The sequence below is a fragment of the Trachurus trachurus genome, assembly GCF_905171665.1.
Source record: "Trachurus trachurus genome assembly, chromosome: 9".
In the NCBI taxonomy this organism is placed as follows: Eukaryota; Metazoa; Chordata; class Actinopteri; order Carangiformes; family Carangidae; genus Trachurus; species Trachurus trachurus.
The window spans coordinates 10,880,974-10,906,230 of record NC_139895.1 but is presented as its reverse complement, the minus strand read 5'-3'; the positions used below and the strand labels follow the sequence as shown (position 1 = coordinate 10,906,230).

General features: G+C 40.5%; 1 protein-coding gene across 2 annotated transcripts in view; it reads left to right on the top strand.

Moving 5' to 3' along the window:
* Window positions 1–25,257, top strand: part of taok3a (TAO kinase 3a) — an 87,459-nt gene that overhangs the window by 37,289 nt on the left and 24,913 nt on the right. For both annotated transcript variants that reach the window (XM_083979159.1, XM_083979160.1), the window contains exons 3-12: window positions 6,150–6,395; window positions 11,277–11,348; window positions 12,537–12,638; window positions 12,982–13,027; window positions 14,742–14,838; window positions 15,284–15,397; window positions 16,772–16,863; window positions 17,045–17,138; window positions 19,554–19,635; window positions 24,045–24,212. In XM_083979159.1, coding sequence (XP_083835285.1) covers window positions 6,264–6,395; window positions 11,277–11,348; window positions 12,537–12,638; window positions 12,982–13,027; window positions 14,742–14,838; window positions 15,284–15,397; window positions 16,772–16,863; window positions 17,045–17,138; window positions 19,554–19,635; window positions 24,045–24,212 — 999 coding nt within the window. In that variant the 5' untranslated portion in view covers window positions 6,150–6,263. The remainder of the gene's footprint in view (window positions 1–6,149; window positions 6,396–11,276; window positions 11,349–12,536; window positions 12,639–12,981; window positions 13,028–14,741; window positions 14,839–15,283; window positions 15,398–16,771; window positions 16,864–17,044; window positions 17,139–19,553; window positions 19,636–24,044; window positions 24,213–25,257) is intronic.

Sequence of the window (25,257 nt, the reverse complement as noted above, 5' to 3'; positions counted from 1 at the left end):
ATTAGTTTCACTTGAATTGAATTACTGACATAAATAAACTTCTCCATGATATTATAATTCATTGAGATGCACCTGTACATGTTCATATAGATACACGCAGAAACCAGAACCTCAGGTGCACACACTTTACTTTCACCCCGGGAAAAGTTGATGTTGAAAATCGACAAACTCAGGAGAGGAAGTGAATAATAATAAATTAATCTGCTCTCTCTCTCTCTCTTGTCAAAGTGTTTCTCTTTAAAGAGAGATTGATAAAAGAGAGGGACAGTTACAAAGAGAATTGAAGACAAAGTGTTAAAGAGCAGGAGATTGTAAGAGAAGAAGAGGAAGAAGAAGAAGAAGGACACTGTGGGATATAACGTAGGAGAACATACAGAGGAAACAGCGTAAAGTTTCCCCATCAAACTTTTATCTGACACAGCTCATGTGATATTCTATTTTATGTTGTTTTTTTTAAAGTATGCACCATCACATTTACTTCTTCTCACTGTGTCAAAGGTGAACCGTTGCAGGACCGTAACCACCACCAGCCTGCACAGACCATCTCCTATATAACATGTCGCTGCATCAATTAGTCATAGCAATGCCAACAAGGAGCCCTGGGGGGCGGGAGGGTGTGTATGTGTGTGTGTGTGTGTGTGTGTGTGTGTGTGTTTTCTCATGTGTTTCTTGTGTATGCATGTCCAACTCTGGTTTACAGCTGACGTGTGTGTGCTTGCACCGGAGAAGAAGAAGTCCCTGAAGTTATTCAGATCTTGTGCGTCTATGTTGAGCAGCAGTGGTTTGCATTAGGCTACATATTGGATTATCAGTTTATGTTTTTTGTTTGTTTTGGGGGGTTTTTGCCCATAATTTATTTCAAACCAGACCAGAATAACATATTCACACACAATTACAGCAAAACAAATAACAGAACAACCAACGAGAACAAGAACAACCAAACAAAACAAACGATAAACAATGAAATATCAATACCGTAACAATACAATAAGAGAATAACAATACCTGGTTTGATCTGTATATGTTTGGTTTTTTGGTTTTTTAATTAATGCTGCCAGAAAAATGTTAAAGTTATGTTTTGATTTCTTGATCAAACATTTTTCAAAACTTTCAAATATTAGCTGTGAAGAAAAACATGAAAAAAATGATGTATCCTTCTGCATATTAGTGTGTGTGTGTGTGTGTGTGTGTGTGTGTGTTTGTGTGTAGTCTAGATTAGCATTAAACCATATAATCTCTCCTTCATATCATTTGTTTTTATGACATACAGTTTATTGTATGTAGCAAACCTTTTACCCCCATTACACACCCCCACAATAACACACACACACGCAACATCTCATTTACTCAGACACCAGTGCGTGCATGCAAAGTGTATAGTGAGTGAGTACACACGCTAATGCTCACCTACATATAAGCACAGTGTCATGCAGCGGTGTGTGTGTGTGTAGCTGTGCACATGTTAAGAATTCACACTCACGCACACACGCACACACACACAAACCGTTTAATCTGTCTAAGCCATTTGCCTAATCAGCTCTCTCTCAGCACAATACCATTCATAGATCCACGGTAGACACACACGCACACACACACACATGCACGCAGACAGACACGCACACACACACACACACACACACAGCTAACTGTCCAAACACTGGGCTTTGCCGGACTAGTAACAGCTTTACCGAGTCCCCCGTGTTACAACCTGTTGTTGCCACATTGCATCACTTCACACATCTTAAGAGAGAAGGAGGAAGAGGAGGAAGAGTGGAGGAGAGAGGGAGGTGTGCAGTCTCTAGAGTGATCACGTGACCTCGGCGTTCATTTGCACCATTTCTATCCATCTTTTACACACATGCACACACATAAACATACACCTACTGACTCTCCATGGTTATGGTTTGGATCTGGTGCTTTCTCTTTCCCTTTTTCTATCGACCAGTCAGATATTTTTTTTCTTTTCCACTTCCATTTTTACACTTTCTTTTGCTTTTTTCTCTTATTTTATTATAACCTTTTAATTTTCTATCAGTGAAAGCAGCACATTGTGTGTGTGTGTGTAATATGTACGTGTACACGGTGTGGGCGTGTTTTGATGGGGATAGTGTGGAAATGGGGGGGCGAAGGGGGGGTGGGTTGTGTCAGGCTTTATTTTATTAGCTATCAGGAGCTGCTCAAGCAGGAGAGATGAGAGACAGACAGTGGTGATGCAACAAGGAGACACAGACACAGATTCACTGACACACATGGACACACATGTTCATATTGTAGGTGAACTGGGATTTAAAAATTCAAGTGCTCACAGTGAAACACATGCAAAAAACATACCACAGGTAACAACAGCTCACACTATAGCACACACAGCTCAGGTCTTTATGATTGTTTTTTTGTCACTGATGTAGAAAACAGGCCAATAAATGTCAAGAAAAGATTAATCAGTCAAATGTTCTTTGGTTTGCTGCATTTCTTTGTCATATATAATTTAATATTTGAAATCTTCCATTGGTTCGAGAATGTTTTATGTAAGAAGAAATACTTTTTCAACTTTGCTGAAAATACAGTGACAAAATTAAAGAATCTATTTTTAAAGTCATCCATAAATTTGATCTCACTCCAGCGACGACTCATAAGATCATGAAAGATAATTCTTCAAACTGTCAAAAGCAAAGACAAACTCCTATTCTCCTTTTTTTGACAGTGTTAAAATTGAAGCTGTGTTTTCTTTTCTGGAAATCTATTCATGCTTTCACCAAGTCTGTGTCAGATTGTGTGATGGCTAACTTTACAGCATTTAGTACCAACACAAGTCCATTTAATCAGAACCATTTGAAGAAGTCAAATAAGCTGCACAGCCTGATAGATTATGGCAGTTTTACTAAATTAAATAGACCCATGAGTATAAATAGATCTGTGGTCTATATGTTTTATCCATACAGTACCATTGCTATACTGTACTCTGTACGTATCATTCGTCACACCTCCGTCAAACGAGGTCTCAGTTGAGGGTTTCATGCTTCCCGGAAAAGCCTTTACAACCAACGTATGGCTGGAGGCAATAAGTATGTTCGCCTGCACATATGTGATCTTTCACATTATGTAAGCAGGTAAACCGAAACCTCGCCTGTTGTTGTCGCTGATGTTTACATCATGACAACCTGTGGTTCGCTTCCAAGCGTGTTCTTGGAGAGAGAAATCAAAAGCTTAATGGCATGAAATTGACTTTAGTCAGGCTACAGTAGTACAACTGGCTGCCGTCCCGAATGATGAGATGTTTACGATGGTTGGAGGAGGAGGAGGATGAGGAGGAGGAGGAGGTTGTCAGCGCTACTTCGGGAGTCCTTTCAACGTACAGAAGGTTACGAGAGTCCGTGTGTGTGTGTGTGTCGCTGTGTCCTTGTTGCTGTTTTCTTGGCCAGCGCACTCCTCTCACCTCCTTCTGTGATACTAATATGACAAGAAATAAATCCAGTTATCCAATTATACAGTCACAACGTGAACGCTCAACATCGTTTTCACTGTTGTCCAAAAGCCTCTGGAACTCACTCAGCTGTTGACAAAATTATAACCTGAATGATGACGACGACACACTTCTTCCCTTTAACTCCATAGAGTTACAAATAACCAGACATTGAATCTTGTGTTTTTTCCATTGGACGAGTGATGACGCTGATGAACCTTGAGGTCGATTTCAAACTTTTGCTTCTTGGATCTCTCAAGATTTTACAACTTTTTGGTGACGTTGGCCATTTTAGCTCAAGAAAGCTGGGATTGGTTGTTTTTATTAGGAGATAACTGAAAAAAAAAAGAAGATGAATCTGGATATCCCCATTAAATCCAGTTATCCAGTTATCCAGTCACAACATTGTTTCACTATTGTCCAAAAGCCTCAGGAACTCATTCAGCTGTTGATAAAATTATAACCTGAGTGATGACGATGACACACTTCTTTCCTTCAACTCCATAGAGTAACAGATAACCAACGTCTCTTAACACAGACCTTGAATCTTGTGTTTTTCTATTGGACGAGCTGATGAGCCTTGAGGCCGATTTCAAACTTTTGCTTCTTGGATCTCTCAAGATTTTACAACTTTTTCAGTGACGTTGGCCATTTTAGCTCAAGAAAGCTGAAATTGGTTGTTTTTATTAGGAGATTAAAAAAAATTAAAAAAAGGAATCTGGATATCCCCATTACAGTGAAACTGAATCATTCCCATACTGTACCTAATGTGATGCTCACCCACCCCAACTGTTGTCCAAAAGACTTGGTAACCCATTCAGCTGTTGACAAAACTATACACACACTTCTTCCCTTCAACTCCACAGAGTTACGAATAACCAGACATTGAATCTTGTGTCTTTCTATTGGACGAGTGATGACGCTGATGAACCTTGAGGCCGATTTCAAACTTCTGCTTCTTGGATCTCTCAAGATTTTACAACTTTTTGGTGACGTTGGCCATTTTAGCTCAAGAAAGCTGGGATTGTTTGTTTTTTAAGAAATAAATCCAGTTATCCAATTACAGTCACAACGTTGTTTCACTGTTGTCCAAAAGCCTCGGGAACTCACTCGGCTGTTGACAAAATTATAACCTGAGTGATGACAACACACTTCTTCCCTTCAACCCCACATATTAAACAAATAACCAGCGTCTCTTCGTCTCTTGTCCAATGTCTTTCTATTGGACGAGTGATGACACCGATGAACCTTGAGGCCGATTTCAAACTTTTGGTTCTTGGATCTCCATTTTAGCTCAAGAAAGCTGGAATTGGTTGTTTTTTATTAGGGGAGAGAGAGAGAAAAAAGAAGAAGAATCTGGATATATCCCCATTAAAACCTCTGACTGAATCTATCCCATACTGTACCTAATGTGATGCCCCTCCTCCCCCCAAAAGAAGTAAAAAGCCTCGAGGCTGCCATCTTTGTACATCTGGTTCCACGGAGGAGAGGCCACAGGACTTTGCCTTTAAGACAGATATTTTTGGAGTGGGTGTTATGGCTTAGATCCCTTTAAGAGCCTGGGATTAGGATGATGCTGATGCTTAGTGTCTTGGCCTGGGTGCCTGTGTGTCTTGCTGCCTCTGCCTGCATGTCAGCTCGCTCTGTGTGGGGCCGGCCTCTCCGAGCCAGATTTTGCTTGCTGCATCTGGCTGATGTGCACAGAGATTTCATGCAACAAAAAATGAATAAATAAAAAAATAAAACAGAGACACAGAGAGAGAGAGAGAGAGAGAGAGAAACTGGAATGAGAACGATAGTGTGCGACTGTGTGCATGTGTGTGTTGCATGTGCAGCGAAGCTAACTGGAGCAGGGTGTCCAGGATGCGTACACGCTTCACAGCCCGGCTGTAGCCTTGTGATATAAAGCATTCAGTGTGTGTGTGTGTCTGCACGCACACGGCGGGCAACTGTTACGCTCTGTGCATGTGTGGAAATGGTGCATCAGTGACTCAGCTTCAGCTGTCAAGTGTGGTGTGTGTGTGTGTGTGTGTGTGTGTGTGTGTGTGTGTGTGTGTGTGTGTGTGTGTGTGTGTGTGTGTGTGTGTGTGTGTGTGTGTGTGTGTGTGTGTGTGTGTGTGTGTGTGTGTGTGTGTGTGTGTGTGTGTATATGTTTACATGAGCAAGTGTGATTGTAAGTTGGATGAGCAGCAGGACTAGTCAGTTAGCCATCGTCATATGACTGCCTTTTTTCCAGACTTGTCACCTATCAACTGTCCATGAGAAGTGCAAACACTCATGGAAAGACATGCGCCCACATGCATGTTTTGTACACACACGTACACACACACACGCACAAATGTGGAAACTGTGGATAGTCTTCAAAAGTAACACAAGGCCTAGATCAAACAATGTCTTGATCTACCTGGGTATCAATTACCTATACCTTATTTGGGCATGTGTGTGTGTTGGTGTAATATAATGCCGTAGGATACGTGTTACTGGTTTGACACTGATTAGATTTATAGTTATTTGTTCTACACCCTGCTCATAAAAGTTTTATTACTGACTTTCTTAGGCCTGATGAAGTTTGTCCCGTCACACAACAGGAAAGAAACGTGATAATCGCGTCCAGTTCGGTCCGATGAACAATAAAAATGTCGTCTCATGGTTCGTTTTTGTCTTCTTCTCTGTTGTGTGTCTCTCCCAGGTCGAGCTGGCCAATGCCGGGTCCATCGTGGACATCTGGTGGCGGTAGCAGCAGCAGCAGTCGTGTGTGTGTGAGCGCGGTCCCCGGCGCCTAGCCCATGTCCAGCCCATAATAATGCCGTCGTCCACGCGGAAAGGAGTGCCGAAGGACCCCGAGCTGGCCGACCTCTTCTTCAAAGATGACCCCGAGGACGTCTTCTGCGACCTGCACGAGATCGGCCATGGCAGCTTTGGTGCCGTCTACTTTGTAAGTGAACAATTTTATGAACATGGATTGAAGATGTGTCGTCTGTTGAACTGATTCTGAAGATATCCTCGGTCCTTGTGATGGGAAAGTGAAAAAGAAATGACCCTCAAGTTGTTGTCATGGTTATATTGCTCTGGTTTTTCTCAGAGTTTTGCTTCAAAATGCATCTTTTTTGCCTCAAAGTATTTCAAATATCACACAGGATCCTAAGAGGAACTGAAAAGTTATTAAAATTATTGGATGTTAGGAATAATGTAGCAGGTTCCTATGCATCCTGGAAAACCTGGAAAATGGTTGACAAATTTTTCAGTCACAATTGAAAACACATTGAAATTTAGAAAAAAAAGTAAATTGTCCTGGAAAAGCTTAAAGGGATACTTCACCCAAAATCAATAATTCTCCAATTTTCTACTCACCGTCATGCCAAGGAAGAGTTTGGAGAACTTTCGGAGTCATCGAAAAGCTTTTGGAGTTCCGGGGGGGGGGTCCGGCTGGCAACAGATTTTCATATAATGGCGGTGGGGACTTTTGAATCGTCCAAAACACACACTATGAAACATCCAGATACCTCCATACTGCTCGTCCGTACTGACCCAAGTGTCCTGAAGCCGCCACATGAAAAAGTTGTTCTGAAAAAGGTAATGTGATTTCTGTTTTTAGCCTTGTTGTAGCAGTCGCTCCCAGTGGCTGCGCGAGATTTGCTGCAAGATGTTCATCTGTACATCATACATCCAATAGTTTACAACGACGAACCATCATCTCGCAGCAAATCTCGCGCATGCGCACATACATCAACAGAGCCACTGGGAGCTACTGCTACAACAAGGCTAAAAACAGAGATCAAATTTATTTTTTCCAAAAAACTTTTTCATGTGGCGGCTTCAGGACACTTGGGTCAGTACAGACGAGCAGTATGGAGATACCTGGATGTTTCATAGTGTGTGTTTTGGACAATTCAAAAGTGAACTCTATCCGTCACCATTATGTGAAAATCCGTTGCCAGCCGGACCCCCCCTGGAACTACAAAAGCGTTTTGATGACTCCGAAAGTTCTCCAAGCCCTTCCTTGGCATGACGGTGAGTAGAAAATTGGTGAATTATTGATTTTGGGTGAAGTATCCCTTTAAGTTGTCCTGGAAAATTATTTATCACATCTTGACATCAGGTCAAATTTGACTTCTTCAGACTCCACCAAGGATTGAAAATTAGTAACTTTGAGTTGATGAGTGTTTCTGGTATTGGACCACGATCATGAGGGTTTTCTCTGCTGAGTGACAGACAGAGGAGCAGCAGAGAGCTGTAGTGGGTGTGGTTTAAAATAAAAACAATATGTTTGCGTAGTTATATGGTAAATTTGTCATAATTTCTAAGCATGTAAGAGATTATTTAATAGATAAATTAGAGCCCTAGACTGCACACCTTTAAATCAGACTTCTGGGGGTGAGAGAGGAATAAACATAGAAACAAACTGGTTAAATGTATAAAAAAAAGTTGAAACTGTCGAAATCAACACTTCTCCAAAACATGAATGGGACCTAGGGGGATGCATAAGCGTTTGGCGTGCTACTATGTCATACTGTAGCAGATGAAAATATCCTGGTGGAAAAGTCTTGGGAAATGATTTCAAGGAAAACGTGGGAACCCTGAGTCGACTTTATCGACTTTAGTTGAGGTGGTTCATTTAATTTGAGATGGCAGAGGCCGCAGCTGGACACACTGACTCATAGTCCGTTATTGATTATTTTGTACACTTGTGTGTAACATTAAGGCTGTTTGAATACAATCGAGCCAAAGAGATGGAGTGGCGTGGAGTGGAGTGGATTCCTCTATCAGGACTCGCTCCGTCGCCTTTTCTTACTAATCTCATCATCACTAATTACTCATCGAGCCTTTGATTCTAAAGCTGCGTGGAGGGAGGTTGAAAGCGTCTCCTCTTCTCTTCTCTCTCTTCATTTCTTCTCCTCTTACTCTCCTTTGCCCCCTCCCTCCCCTTCCAGATGCTGGGGCCGGGGGGTGATAAGCCTCCTCCCTCCCTCCCTCCCTCCTAAGACAGCTGTTCTCTTGGTATAGAAAAACAGAGAAGCCGTCAATAGTGGGGCAGGATTTTCTTGGCTGCCAGGGCTTTACTATCCCCTTCTATCCCATGTCTGTTACACACACACACACACTCACACAGACACACAGACACTCACACATACACACACAGCCCCAATACATCACTAGTAGCCCTGGTGCCCATGTCCGTCTGGCTAACAGGCTCCAGTGTGTGCGTCTAAATCCTGCCCTGATGCCAGCGCCGTGCTCACTGACACACTTCTGCTGTCCGCATTACAACTGGTACACAGCTATAGCTTTAGCTGTTAGCCAGAGCAGCTTTGGTGAAAAGGGTCAGTGAATGAGAAATAAAAAAATGTTTTAAAAGTATGCATCCGATTTGTTAAGTCATGTTGGGTTTATGTCGATTAAAATGACATTTGAGCAATTTTTTTAGACTGAATACCCCTGAACATGTCAAATGGTGTAACCACTAAAGTATGATAAATATTAAATACGTTATCCACCAACAATGAATTTAAGTTCACTTATAAAAAGTATACTTTCTTCTGAAAACATTGAATTGAAATAAAACAATTTTTTTTGCTGTATTTCTATATTCGAATTTAATGCATTTTAGCAGCACTGAACTGGACATATCCTAAAAACACTGCTTTTCTTCTAAATAATGTGACAAATTATGTAAAGTTTGTCAAGAACCATAGTCTTGCATTGCAAATGTAAATTACATTTATTCCACATTTGAGTCTAGATTTATTTTCCTGCAAATCAGTTTTTATGAAAAAATACCAGTTACACCTCTTGACATTGAGTTGCATCACGTCATTGACCTGAAAATGTTCCAATGGCATAGTTATTTTTATTTATTTATTTATTTTTCTCTCTGTCTGGATAAAGAGATATTTAGATTTAAATATTTAGATTTTATTTAGATTTAAATACTGAAATACCATATAAGAGGATAAATGTGTCTGAACATGTCTATAAAAGCAGCACATTCCGATGTGTGGGGGAAATGCTGTGTAAATAACGACACAGTTAAACTCAAGGTTTGATTTTCAGTTTCTTATCTTTGATTGATGTGCCTGTGAATAAAATATGGCTTTTAAGGTGAAAAAATAATAATTTATTCATTCAGTAATAAGGAATCCTCCTGTAGCCTGAGAGGCAAAACCCAGGGCACAAAGTCCTGCTAATCACTCGCTGGCTGCTGCTGCTGCTGCTCATTTACCTTTTTGCTTTGAGCACACTGTAATAATTAATGGCGATGATGACTTACAGGAGTCCATCGACATTTTTTAAAATCAATTTATCGACAGAAAAAAATATATCAAAGTGAAATTATTATACGTGTAGCCCTGATTCCCATTAGAAAGTATCTCACTGTTGGGAGAGATCTCTAAATGAGCACCCTAAGAAATACAGTATGCAAATTCATTCAAACTTAAACTTAAGCACTCATGTGACATTAATAACGACTGGTCAAGCCATTTTTTAAAGAAATACTTTGCTTTTATTGAACTATTTAAACCTTACTGTACATACCTGCAGGACTTACGCTCTACCAGATTAATACAGGTTAAATGCATGATAAAAAAAATAATAAAAGGGTGCTGTGACAACCTCTGTACATGCATGAATATTCTCAAGGTTATTCACGCACATTCATGCATAGTCAAGTAAATGTATGCAATATTGTGTGTGCATTCATAGTTAATGCATTGTAAGGAGGAGGAATTCTGTTACGGAGGAGAACAAGAGGAATTCCCTCTGTTGAGTTTGCAGGCCCATCACCCAGGGCTTTGAACGCACCGCACAGTGGTGTATGTTGAATGAATTAGTCTATTGTAATTATTGATACACCACCCTTTTCTTTCTTGCAATGACAATTAGCCTGAATGTATTTCAATATTTAATCGTTACATGATTTTTTTTCTCTCCCTCCTCTCTGTTGCCTGTATCTATACACTATAGATATTATTCATGCACTGACAGGCAATCATTGGGATCAAATGAATCTAAAAAAAAAAAAAAAGTCAAATGGGGATACTCTTTCCCGCTGTTACTCTAATGCCATTTGACTCTTGACATGAAATTCCCATTTATTTTGTAAGTGAGATGAAGCTGAGATGAGGATTTATAGGCTGAGCTGCAGCAGAGCTCCCCCCGAGGTCAGATGTCTCTAAGGTTAACATCACAGGTTTTCCTTTTTACATAGGCATGTGGATCGACTCAAATACTGTACATACAGCAGCTACAGTGTATGTACTGTACATACAGTACAGCACTTAGGGTTTCCCCCCTGATCACACACTGCTGAGTGCTTTGATCAGGCGATAAAGTTGTTTCAATTCAGACGAGCGACTCTGTCACTGCAGTGTCACTCCTCTCATAAATACAGTATATTGCTCCTTGCAGGCGTTATGTTTTGTCTGCTTAAGATTTACACAGCTATACATAAATCACTGTCCACTGAGAAGTTATTTATTTCCAATTTACAGACTCTATTGCTGTATCATTCCTTTGTAATATCGCTCAGTGGTGCATGTGATGGTTCTGGAGAAAAAGGTGTTATTTGTTGATACAATTTATTCTCTTTTTCCTTTTTTTTTTAACCTTTATTTATACAGGTAATCTCATTGATACACAAGTTCATGAGAAAATGACACCCTCATTTCCAAGAGAGACCTGTTACAGACCGACAGACATACAATACACAATATATAACATTTACATGAAAATGCCAAGTGTAAGTGGTTTTAAAAGTTACTAAAAACGGGAAAAAGTTTGCAGTTTAATAACCTCTTCCATGTTTTCTGTCTTTCAGGCACGTAACTCTTACTCCAACGAGGTGGTGGCCATCAAAAAGATGTCCTATAATGGCAAGCAGACTACCGAAGTAAGTAACGCACAACACACATACAGCCCCGTGAAAAAGTATTTCTTACTTTTTTTTTGCATATTTGTCAAACTTAAATGTTTAAGATCATCCAACTAATTTTAATATTAGACAAAAATAAACCCAAGTAAATATAAAATGCAGTTTTTAAATGATTATTTCATTTTTTAGGGGAAAAAAGCTATCCAAACCTACCTGGCCCCCCTTGTTAAATCATGAACTAACTGTGATAAATCCAATTTTTTGGAAAGCTGAGTTCAATTTCACTCTCCACTGCCAGACCTGTTGAATCACGTAGTATCTGTCTGACAAAGTGAAGTAGGCTAAGAGATCGTAATAAGCAACACATCACGTCACGATCTAAAGAAATTCAAAAAAAGATGAAAAAAACCAAACCACTGACATCTATCAGTCTGTAAAATGTGTTACAAAGCCATTTCTAAAGCTTTGGGACTCCAGTGAACCACGGTGAGAGTCTTTATGAACAAATGCACTGTATATAACGCACACACACTACAATGCCTCTGTGAATGCACCACCACAATTAAATGGGAGTCGCTTTTCTAACCATATCACAAAAAAAGCTCAAGTTCGAGGGGGCATTTGTTGTGGTCAAGAAAACATTTATCTCTCATGTTTAGACACAAATCAAGAGAAGAGTCCACGTGTAAGACGTCTCATTTGTTGTGTTTAGGTTACCCCTAAAGAACAGAAAATAATGTAGGAATAGTTAGTCACCACCAGTTGCAAAAATTAGAACAAACATGTGCCTCCCTTTAAAAAAAACACTGGAAAAGTTTGAGGCTGAAGGCAGAAGTGAAGTGTATTTCAGAAGGCGTCCTCTGTGATCACAGCTTCCTCCACAGCTGAACTGGAGCCCACGTCTCTGTGGTTTTAGTAAACTTTCTTTTTATAAACCTGTGAATGATGGTTCCTGTGTGTGAGAAGGACACTGTCAGACAGTTTGTAACTAGTTTTTACATTGGTGCGACATTAAAAAAACAAAACAAAAACATCCATAGATGATAGATGATAACAGCTGTATAAAAGCCATAACACAGAGGCCAGGGCAGCTGCACCGTTTGCAATCAAAGTCAACAATGTGCACTTGTGTGTTCCTGTGATTGCACCTGCAGTGTGTAACCCGTCTGTATGTGTGTGTGTGTGCTTTTTTTTCTGTCTTGTCAGAAGTGGCAGGACATCATTAAGGAGGTCAAGTTTTTGGGACAGCTGCGACACCCAAACACGATCGAGTACAAAGGCTGCTACTTGAAAGACAACACTGCCTGGGTGAGTGGATCCTTCCTCACGGCGTCTTATGTTATCAAAGTTCCTCTCTCGCCGGTTTTGCAACAGTCTCAGTTTATCTTTTCCTTCCTCTCTTGTCTGATCCTTTTCCTCTTTGTCTTCATCCCCTCTCTCTCTCTCGTGTCCCACTGACCGTGTTTTTTTCCCCCCCTGCTGCCTGTTAAAGTCTCTCTCTGCACCGACTCCAATGTAGATGTGATAATGTGATAAAGTGATCAGTTTGCAGAACTTCACAAACTTGACTTTAAGCTTTTGTGTTGAGGATATTTTATGGTGAAGTTCTCATGATTAGTTATTCATCATCTGTAAATGTATTCTGTTTCAGCTGGTGATGGAGTACTGCCTGGGCTCCGCATCAGATTTACTAGAGGGTAAGTGTATTTATTAATGTTTAATGTGCACTCACACTTTGAAACATATGATTATAAAACAGTTTTTTTTTATTGTCCGTGTCTGGATTTTTAGCCACAGAGTTATCGCACAAGGCCAAGAAATGGTTTTACAACCAAACCACCACCAAAAATCTTTTAACATCAGAGTCATTTTTTACATTTGGGTTATTGGACGCATTAAATAAATTCAAGATAACACATGAATAAGTGAGCTTCAGACAGGACAAGGCTGCCTTTTACCAACTCTGTCTGGTCTTTATGCAAAACTAAGCAAACTTAAGCAGAAGTAGATACTTCTTCTACTCTTTGGAGAAAAGAAAACATCTAAAACTCGTCTTTTTGAAGGAACTTGTGAATCTGTGACCATCGAACTCAGACCAGTCTGATGTACTAAGGAAAAACAAGTTCTTTACATGTTTTTATTGTTATTATCAATATAATTCTAACCTTTATTTAAACTCTTGAGATATATTGAGGAAGCAACCTCATTAATTACAGTATAGCTGAGACAAAACACAAAACATTTGAAACATATAATGAACATATCAGAAATACCAAAAAGTGAAAGTGACAAAGAAAAAATTGAAAACAGAGAAGTCTAATTAAAAACAGGAGCAGTTGGAGGTAAAATAAGATGCAATTATGGATTTAAATTGTCCTAATGATAAAAGTTTGTATTCTCTTATCACTCTTGTAGATTTTTTGCACATTGGTTTTTAGTTGACTCTGCTATGGCTTTAAAATAAGTCTCATTAATCCACTCTTTATCATGGTAGCTCATTATTGTAGGTTTATTTGACCACACAAAGAAGTCCAGAGTATATTTTCTCAGCTCTTGAGGTTTGTGCTCGACTTACCCAACATGAGGAACTGCCTGTTATCAGATGGCTGCATTTGTTTGCTGAAAAACCCATAAAAACCTCATGATCTGTGATTATTTCCTGTGGTTTTTCGTTAGCATCATTAGACTATGTGAAGTTCACTGTAGAACAAACCAGATGTGTGTGTGTGTGTGTGTGTGTGTGTGAATGCATGCATAGGGTCGATCGTTGCGTCACGAAGCAAGTTGTTGTTGCAGTGTAAATGTGAATTTATGTTGTTTATGCGTTCTGACCTGTGATACTGGCCAGAGAAAGTCTGATACAGATTTAAGAAAAACAAGAAAACGTAATAGTTTTAGTCCAGTTTCTAGATTAAACCCCCCAAAAAACATTCTCCAGTTATCAAAGCTCGGACTGTCCTGAACTGCTCACCCCGGTAAAACATTTTCTGACCTGATCCTAATGTGTTATTTTAAGCACCTATGTGTGCACTCATCACTGACGTAGACACGCTGTCATAACAGTTGGCTGTGGCCTGTTTTCTTTGGACTTTGGCCTGTGTAAAAGTTTCTCAGTGATAGTTCTGCTCTGACCTTTCTGGGATGGAGTCTGTCTGTCCACAGGGAGCCAGCTCAGGAGTCAATATCACAGCTGTTTACATGTTATCCATATGGTAGATGCAAAGTACTTTCTGATTGGGCTGACAGCAACAGCAGACAGACTTCAAGAGTCTTTTTTTCTCTCTCTCTTAAAAACCACAGATAAAAACTTTTATCAGGGCTTCTATGATGAATTTAGTTCATTATTGCATCACTCAAATCCTTCGATGTTCCCTACTCATTTCCACTGTACTTATTTCTCCCCCTCCCAAGTTCATAAGAAACCGCTCCAAGAGATGGAAATTGCTGCCATTACCCACGGTGCCTTGCTAGGACTGGCTTACCTACATTCCCATAATATGATTCACAGGTGAGTCAAGTTTGCTTCCTCTTCTTTGAAACAGGAAACATCACCACACACACACACACCGACTCCAGCAAAAGACATGGTGATGAAATGAGACGAGAGGCGCTCATGCTCTCCCTTTATTGCAGCGTTTTACTAATTAAGTTGTAAAAAGAAAACCCTCACGTCTGCACTTGTTTCATGCTTCTCGAGCTTCACTGTGAGGAGGTAACAACCCTCCATGTTGCACCGACTCCAACAATATTATCTTTTAATGGCAGACAGATTTGATTGACATCCAACTGTGTACCCTCATCTTCATCTGCAATCATGCATCATGTTTTGTTGTTTTCTTTTTTTACTCTGATGACTTGTACTGTAGGTTCTCTTGGCTGTGAAGCTGATATCCTCTCTCTCTCCATATGTTCACCCCTCTCCTCTCTCTCTCTCCCTCTCTCCCCTCATCCAGAGATGTGAAAGCTGGTAACATCCTGCTGACTGAGCTCGGTCAAGTCAAACTGGCCGACTTTGGCTCTGCCTCCATTGCCTCACCTGCCAACTCCTTTGTGGGAACACCTTACTGGTTAGTATACACAGCCTTAAAGAGAAGCTATACAGGATTTGTAGCTTAACTATGCTACATTTGAACCTTTGTAACAGTTCGCAGAAAAAAAGACACGTCCACAAAACAGGTTACTTGGGAGTTCATGACTGTAGCTACTTTATTGAGCAAAACAATAATTATCATACATGACAAAGTGGTCGCACGTTACTCACTGTTAGCTGAGTTGAGAATCAAAGAAAAAGAGAAATACGGGAGCTAAATAATGACGTCCACTCATCGTGTACTCATCTTCTCAACTGACCAAAACAAAGGCGCTGCTCAGTGACATCCTGAGCTAAAATGCTAGCTTGCTAAATTCAATGAGACGAGTTGCAGCATCATTATGGTGCAAAATATAATAGTTATGATAATTTTATTTATAAAACACCTTTCAAAACAAGGTTACAAGATGCAAGAAAGGGTCTTGGACTTTTGAATTTTGTATTTTTTATATACAGACTCCCACACACTGTTACACTTGCACCAAAACAAACTTTTATTGGCTGCAACGTTTCGGTACTGTGGCCTTCTTCAGGCAAACCAGTCAGGTCACAGTACCGAAACGTTGCGGCCAATAAAAGTGTAATAGTGTGCGGGAGTCTGTATATTCGCTTCATTTGCGGATCTACTTGTCCGTCCCCTACGCACCTGTACAGCAAATAGATGTGCAAAGTATTTTTTTCCTCTTTGAACTGTGTATTTTCAAAATGTAGCCTGTTTTTTCCAGGATCTCTTACTGTACCTCTAACAGACATTTGGTAGAAGATCAACCTGAACTGGGTTATATATATTTTAGTTGGTGTGTTTCTTCAGTGTCTGTTTTGTTTTGTTGTTGTTTTTTTTGCACAGGAATTACAAAGTGTTTTGCTCAAGTTATAGCTGCTTTTATGTCAGGATGAGAGCTCTTCATGTTGTTGTCATCACACCGTCACTGATGCCTGAGTCTGAAACATCTGAAGCTGGTGTGTGTCATAAGTTATGGTGGGACTTAATGAAAGTTTCATGAATCCAGCGATGTCACATATTTCGGTTTATGTCACAATATAGTTCAAGTGTATTATATAAAGCTGCCATAATATCTTCTGTTGTTTTGTAGAAAAATGATCAGCTCCTTTTTCATCCACCAAAATATTCCCTCACACACTCTTGGCAACTTTGATGGGGAATGAAATCATCACGTAATCACTCATCATGTTAAATTCCGCCTTCCCAAAACTGAGCCGCTATCACAGCATACCAGAGTCTTTAAAAGCTATGAGAGGCTTAGCAGATTATAACATTTTCATGGATTTTACCTCATACTTGAAAAAAACTGTGTGTTTATACTGTATGTGTGTGTGTGTGTGTCCTCAGGATGGCCCCAGAAGTGATTCTAGCCATGGACGAGGGTCAGTACGAGGGGAAAGTGGACATATGGTCCCTGGGTATCACTTGTATTGAATTGGGTGAGCAGATGTCTACCTACTGGTCAAACATAAACATATTCATCTAACTGAGCTAATTCAACAAGTGGAAGAAAAGTAAATGTTTGTGATTTTTTGTGATTGTGAAAACTGGCACTAAACATCGCTCTTCGTTCTCCATCTATCTCTGTCTCCTCCTTCTCTTCTCTTCTTCTTCTTTTAGCGGAGCGTAAACCGCCCTTGTTCAACATGAACGCCATGAGTGCCTTATATCATATCGCCCAGAACGACTCTCCCACGCTGCAGTCCAATGAGTGGTGAGTTGTACAATATTACCGTTCAATATCAAAACTGTTTATCACCACCACCACCATCCCACAATTAACTGACAAAGCCCCAACGCCAGAAATGAGTCATGCTATCGAAACTTATTTATAATCCACACAATCAAAATAAAAGCCGGGGGAAATGCTGGTACAATACCTCCAGTCAGCTGTGAAAGAAAAGAAAAAGAAAAAGAAACAAATGCCCAGTCTGGAGTGGGCTCAGTCAGAGTAAGACATCCCCGTGTTAATCTGCACGACCCTGTGATCCGTGCGACAGGCCTCGTGCGAGGTCACGCTCTAAGTCTCTTATGTAATTACCTGAGACGCCTCATCCAGTGGAAATATTGTGGAGTAATAAATACGCACATGTTCCCGTGGGGCTGTAGAGCACATATTTAATTGTACATCAACGTCAAAAAAACAACGCAGTGTGATTATTCTAATCTTATTTTTGTTTTTTTGTTTGCCATACTAAGTAGGATGTTTCTTTTTCTATCCACACTCCTCGTTCTAGAGGTAATATGGGGAGAAAAAACTAAAACCAGCCTGCTTTATGCATTACTTTATGCTGCTCTCAGCCTTTACAGCTCATGACTGTGGTGGATGCTAATAGATTCTCTAGAGACTCTCCTTCCAGACATCAAAAAAAACTTTAAGCAATTTAATTTAGGCCAGCAGGTTTTAAACAGCTCTCTGCTGTCTCTTCACAACACCAGCCCATCCCACAGTGTCGAAAAAACGCACCTTTTTCCAGTCGAGACCGGTTGTTCTGCTAGAAATCATCACGAAATGTTTCATTTTTCATGTTAGTGCAGATAATGAGTTAAGAAACTACATGTGAATTTGAAACAGTTGATTTCTGCTGATACAGAATATCTCTCTCTCTGGTGAAGAAATGTATTAAATTAACTTTGCCAAAAAATGAAGATTAATTATTTTATAAGCAAATTATTGGATGAACTATTTGATGATTTGTCACTTTTTGAGCTTTCACAAAACTGTACACTGATGTAAACTTTGACTCAGGAGAGATTGGATGTATATTTTATAGAAAGCTGAGGTAATTTGGCCCAAAAAAACAACAGCAACAACAACAACAAAAAAAGATATAAAAGGAAAGTAGTGGTAAATTAGCCCGGCAGCAAAACATTCCCCCGCTCCTTTGAGCTGCTGCTGCTGTGGCCACTGTTCACACATCGCATGTGAGGTGCGACTGTCATGGGAGAAACGACGCTCATGAAATATTAACCCTATGTTTGATGTTGTTTTCCCCTATAATTCACCTTTGTGCTCGTTCGTCACTACCACTGGTATGAAAGTGAACGACGTGTTTGAGGTTTGAGGCGTGCAGAGTCGTGCAGGTGTCTGCGTCTTATGATTTTTTTTTTTTTTTTTGCAATAATCTGAATCTCCTTTGTTCTCCATCAGCCTAAAGGCACCAGTGGCCTTCCTGTGTCTTCCACCCGAGCTCTGAGTTAAAATAAGGATTCATTTTTCTTTTCTTTTCTTTTTTTTTTTTTTTTTTACACATTTACAAGAGAGCGTCTGTGTTTTGTGGGCTCTGACAAAAAAAAAAATCAAGTCATGAGAAACAGGCCTTTTTAAGAATTTGCAGCCTGCCTTACGACTGTGCACGGAGATCGCCTGTTTGTAAAATTAGCGTCGGTTTTCTAACATCGGGGCTGAAGCTCGGGCGGTGCAGTGCAGTGCAGTGCAAGGGGTTGTGGTATTTTTGGAGGAGCTCCAACGGCCCCCGAGGCGTTAGCAACATCCCGCCAGATGAGACGAGTAGAGACATCAGCTCTGTAGCGTTACTTCACTACACAAACACAAGGCCGCACTGTACTGTACACACAACTGGGCTTGACATACCTTGGCCAACCCACAGAGGGACATTCGAGGTAGACGTCGAGGTGGAGCTTTTGCACTCGCTGACCCCACAACGACCCTGAAAAGTGCACAAACTGTCAAAAAAGACGTATTTTTAGGAGACTGTATTTCACCGTCCCCACCACAACAACAACTACAACAACCCAAACACACCCTGTTACATATATTGTGTTACAAAGAGCATATTTTTAGATCCGAGTCAGTAGCACAGTGTTCCACGGCTCCAGTGGCCTATATTTTTATTGCTCCACATATTTACATAACACATATACTATGATTCATACTATATAGGGGGGGGGGGCACAGCCACACGGAGAGATTACAAAGGATTTCTGCAGCTTTATTCATTGATATGATAAACAGAAAGTGGAGATTACTCATCACGTTAAACATTCATTGACAATAAGTGCAGTAGGTGTGTGTCTGTGTGCGTTATAGAGAGCGTCGCTGCTGTTAATGCTCATCATCTATAACCCCACTCATCTCATCTCATCTCTCCTCGTCCTCTTTACCCAGGTCTGACCCTTTCCGGAGCTTCGTCGACTACTGCCTACTGAAAATTCCTCAGGACAGACCCTCGTCAGGGGAGCTGCTAAGAGTGAGTGGGCTTCCTCTGTTAATCCCTCCAGCTGTGACCTCACTTCCTGTCTCGCTCGCGGTCCCCCCGAAGCCATGCGGATGAGTCACTCCGCAACCCACCCACCCGCCCACTCACCCACGGCTCCCTAATATGCAAGCAGATACACAGCGTATTCTTCAAACGCAAGCATCAGGCACCCTGCTGAGAACTGCCTCTCTCTCTCTTTTTATTTTTTTTAATTTTTTTATTTTTTCACTCCCATTTGTTGCAACTCTTGTTTCTCATGCTGCGCCTTGTAGCCATGGGCCTTAAGGGCTCTGTACAGTGTGTATGTGTGTGTGCAGCCTCCACATCAGTCCTTTGATAAAGGCCCAACTGATACAGGTTTTAAAGGCTGCTTCTTCTACACATCATATATGTATATAGTATAATTAGTGTCTTTGTTCTTGCATGACAGAAAACATGCAAAATTAGAAGCATTTAAAGAGGAACTATGCAAATCTGGTCGCTTTTCCTGCTGTTTTGCTAACCCTCCTCCCGGCCATGTGCATTTATTTACAACAAAGCAGGCGGGAAATCAGTCAATAGAGCAGTACATAATGTTATATATCATATACGATGTTACAACGTGTATATTTGTGTAGTTTAATCTGTCATAAAACAAGAGATTACAGGTTACGGGGCGCGTGGTGCCGCAGAGACGAGAGCTGGGACACAAGTCGGAGGCTTTGATCTTGCAAGGTTGTATTTCAGCCAAGAGACACAATAAGTGACTCGCACGTGGAAGGCAGAGAGCCTCCATTCTCCCTCTAACAAGTTTATCCATTTATTAAACCATCACAATTACCCCAAAGCTCCAATTAAGGTAAAAATGTAGCATAGTTAAGCTACAAATCCTGCACAGTTCCTCTTTAAGAAATCGTACGCTCTTTCTTTACATGTGACAGTTAGATTTTTATCGATAGGAACAACTTATGTTTAAGTTTGAGTTTTATTTTGGTCAATTAAGAACAACTCATCATGGTATGTGGAATAATGCATTGATTGGTCAGTAAAACATGGACCAAAAAGGTGTAGGCTGAAGCCGTGGCTTGTTATACCTACACCTTATTACATTAAGATATGCAATACAAGATAAAAAAAAACAAAAAAAACATAACCAAAGAAATACAAAACCAGACAGAATTAATAAATATTATGGCTTATATTTGTACAACAAAAGAGAAAACTAAGAACAAACAAGCCTGACTTCCTAGTTCTCCAGTGTGTCATGATACAGCTCTATATTTGTCAATTATTTTGGACTTATACTTCTTATACTTGCTACAGTTTTTTCCAACTCCCTTTACAGATACTGTATGTGGTGACTTTTCATGTTTGTTCCTGTGTGGCTTTTCTGGATTTTATTGAAAAAGACAGGGAGATGGTTGAAGCTACAACTGTGTAAAATTTGGCCTGAGGAATAGAAAGAAATTGGGATTTTTTTTTGGTGTGTAACAACTTTCAAGGTCGAGAAGGAACCTTCAAGGTAAAAAAAAAAAATTTTTGACACGTGGCTTCGCTGTCATCTGGCAAAAAAGAAACGCAAACAAATGACATAACCGAGGAATGCTGCAGGTCGGTCGGTCGGTCTTCATGCACCTCATGCACACCAACCCCCCCCCCTTAAAAAGTACACCGGTCTCACCAGCTCTTTGTGTGATGACTGAGGAGGGGGGAGTTGATCTTTTTGTTTATTTGACCAGCAGGTTAATCCTATTGGTCCCCACTAAGAGTTTTATGTTCTTGTTGATCACGCTCAACAGTGCTGCTTTCACACCTGCCTCACCTGTTTTTTTTTTAAGCCAAGGAGTGACGTACTGTAAGATAGTGGTTAGACGGATAAGAGGGGAGGTGGGGGAGGGAGGGGGAGATAGGGCGAGGGCTCTGGACGCCGGTCGTCGGGATAGGATCTCTTCCCAGCACCCCTGACCCAAATCCTGACCGAAAAAACCATTAAAGAGGGATAAGTACCAAACAGACTTTGGATCAGTGTCGAAAAGGGCTGCTTTATGTTGGAGGGCTTTTTGGGGGTAGGAGTGTAGCTTATGATTAATACCCCACTTTCCCCTCACATACACATACACACACACTCTCTCTCTCTCTCTTTATCAGTGTGCACCAACACACACACACAGACACACACACGGATACAGAGAGGCACACGCCCCTCCAAGCTCTTTAAAGGGGAAATCAGGTCACTAATCTGGGGGCCTTGAGCTATCAGCTTCAGGTTAAACACACTCTCTCTCTCCCTGTGTGTACCTCATCCAGAGTGATGATAATAATTACATAAATAATTAAATAATAACCGCTTAGTGACCTACTCCCATAAGTACTCACAGTTTATGCAAAAAATACTCTCTTGTACAGTTAAAAATAGCTCTGGGTGTTATTTGAGTTGTGTTTTGTACTTTTTTTTTTGTAAATCCCACAGTTTAACTAGTAAACCACAGATATTCCCAGTGTAACAGCAGATTCCCAAAGAGGCTGCGATTGAATTTATTCATTTTTATGTATTTTTTTACAAGCCAAAAACTTAAAGACACCATGATTAATAATAATATGTGTTTAAATACAATGAAGATAAAGAAAGAGAGTCTGATAATGCGACAATGAAGTGTACATAGAGGGGAAGGGAAGGGGGGTGGTGGAAATATCGTCACTTCTTCTTAACGCTGCCTTTTTATAATGAGGAAAAATCCTGGAGATAAGTTGTCGCTGGTGGACGGGACGGGGGTGGCCAACCCGCCCACGCTCTGTGGGTCCGTCAGAAAACGGGACAAATCACTCTCATCTCTATTTTCAGAGCGTGATGTCATTCCCCTGTGTCCTGACTAACCCATTACACCAGCATCTGTCACATGGAGAGGAAGGTGTACGGAGAAGAGGGAAAAAAAAGATGGGAATAGAACCTAAAAAAAAATATATATATTTTTAATCATACAGTATATTATATATATTTTAGTCCTGTACTCTGGCATTTCGTACATTTCAGTCATTTGAAGCACACGATATTTTATGAATGAGCGTGACTAAGAGGGAGGTGTGAATGTGAATGTGAATGTGTGGTGGAGTGGGTGGGAAGCACAGGAGAGACGTATTTATTTTTGTTTTTAGTCTTATTTTTATCTGAATGTCAGAGCAGCACAGTGCCCCAAAATACAAAACAACACCACACACACACACACTCTTACCCACCCCTTCCTACTCCCAAGCCACCAGCCCCACCCACCACTTTGACCTGCTGATTATGTAACAATCTAAATAATTATATAAAAGCCGTAATGACCTGGCCTCCGCCAAAATTACACCTCCACCAAATCACAGAACGGGTCGGTTGGTTGGTTCCTTACAGTCGAACTGATGACAGCTTAGAAATGTGGTTCACTAAACAGTTTAGTGTAAAACCGACCACGTTAGGAAACATTAAACAGTCATGTTTTTATAACGGTAATCCTGCTGCTGCTGTTGGTCTTAAACTTTCTCTGTGTGGGAATGAAACGTCAGGTTGCTAGTATACAGCAGCGCGTGTGTGTGTGTGTGTGTGTATACAGATACAGTTATTAAATGATGATTTTAAATAAGCCTTGATTTAATTCCTCCTTTCAGACAGGTTAATGTTTGTAGGCCTTGAACTAAAAACGGAGAAAATCCAGATTAAGAGACTGAAACCTCTCAATTAATTATCAGCATATTACTCATTGGCTGTTTCTTGTTTCTTGCCGTAAATTGAATCAAAGCCATCCTTAACTGGATGCCAAGGCAAATACAGTTTAAGACATTATTTATTAAGGGGGGAGGATTAAGAGTATTTGTGAAAATTGATTTTTATGGGCAATCGTGCACAGATCCCATGTGTTGAGTTGAGTGCACTGAGGATGTAGCTGCATGGGACTCTCAGGACCGGCTGAGCAAACTACAGGCGCCCTCTAGTGACAGTCCCAGCTGTGGTGCTAAGTCAAATACTACAGCACATAATACAACGCAATTTATAAGATTTACAAGAGCATCAATGAGCCATGTGAAATCCTTAAAGTCATATTGTTTCGACACTGTTATTGTATCATAGTGAAAAATGAAAAATCATTCATATTTCCTCCTCTTTTCCAGAAGACACTCCCCTTTTGTCTGACTTTACTTCCCAAACTAATGTTTATTCCTTTCTATTAATGTTTATATTATTACTTTAAGCTGCTTTGATTTTTTTAATGCAAAACATTTAGATAAAGATGTAAGCGCTTGTTGACATCAATCTCTTGTCGTACTTAAGTTATGGTACATACAGTACATAGGTTGAAAGTAATACATAACTTTATTGACATCAGATACTGTTTCCTCCTTCTCTAACTGATTTTCTCTGTCGTCTTTTTTTTTCTTCCTACCAGCATGATTTTGTGCGTCGGGAGCGGTCGCCGCGCATTCTCATCGACCTCATCCAGAGGACCAAGGATGCGGTGCGTGAGCTGGACAATCTGCAGTACCGCAAGATGAAGAAGATCCTCTACCAGGAGAAACACATAGGGGCCATGGGAGAGAGCCAGGAGGAGGAGGAGGTGGGAGAACAAAAAAACACCTTTTTAAAAAGAATTACTTCAAACACTCGAAGGAGGCAGGTGGAGAATAAAAACATGAAATCAGTTAAAGCTCCATTTAAATTCTGATCACTGTCCTCCTCCATAACTTTCACCTCAAAGGCAAGTCTGTCATCAATCCACAGTGTGTATATGTACTGTATAATCACATGCAGCAGCAGAGCCAAGTGTAGTTGATAAAACAGCAATAATAACGGCCAGGGCATGCACTCAAAATCAATAACCAGCTGGCAGGAAAGTACAGTACAGGCAAGGAACTAACCATGCTTTTTAAGATCTATTCATCTACAGATTATTTAAAATATCTGAAAATGATGACAAATATCCATCACAGCTATTATTTTATATTAATATTAGCATTAAAAGGAGGATCTCAGACTCACGGCACCAAAGGGAGGAGGATAGTCTCTCCTCAGTCTGAAGCGATGTTATATAAAAGTCTTTCTCCAGCGGCCCACCGTGGTCTGACACTGAGATGGAAAATGCCCCGTACCTGACCCTGGCCCGAGGCGGCATGAACAGGCATCGACAGCCAGCCAGCCACTAGCCCACAGCACTGTAGTGTCATCCTACACCATGTGACGCAATTCAGTTCAGAGCGGCCACCAGACCTCGCTGCAACAAGACACCGACCGCCCGCCGCTGTAGACCTGCAGTCCCCAAACCTTAGTGCTTAGCGTGGTTTCAGGGAGGGGGACGACAACGCACAGTGTTTAGTTTAGTTTAGTGAGTTTATTTCGGTCTTGTAGAATCAAATACACACATCTCTAAAATATATACACATGATTCAAACACAAACAAACAGTTCACTTCTTTTTAAATCCAAAACAAAACAAAACAAATCAAATGTACCTTGACTGAAAAGGTGTAGGAGGCTGAAGCTTCAGCTTATTTTGCCCACCCTTCTTACATTAACGGTTTCCATCAGCTCATTTTAGAAATTTAGAAAGAACAAAACATGTGTACGTAAATTATACATACAGAAGGCAGTTTACGAGCACACTGG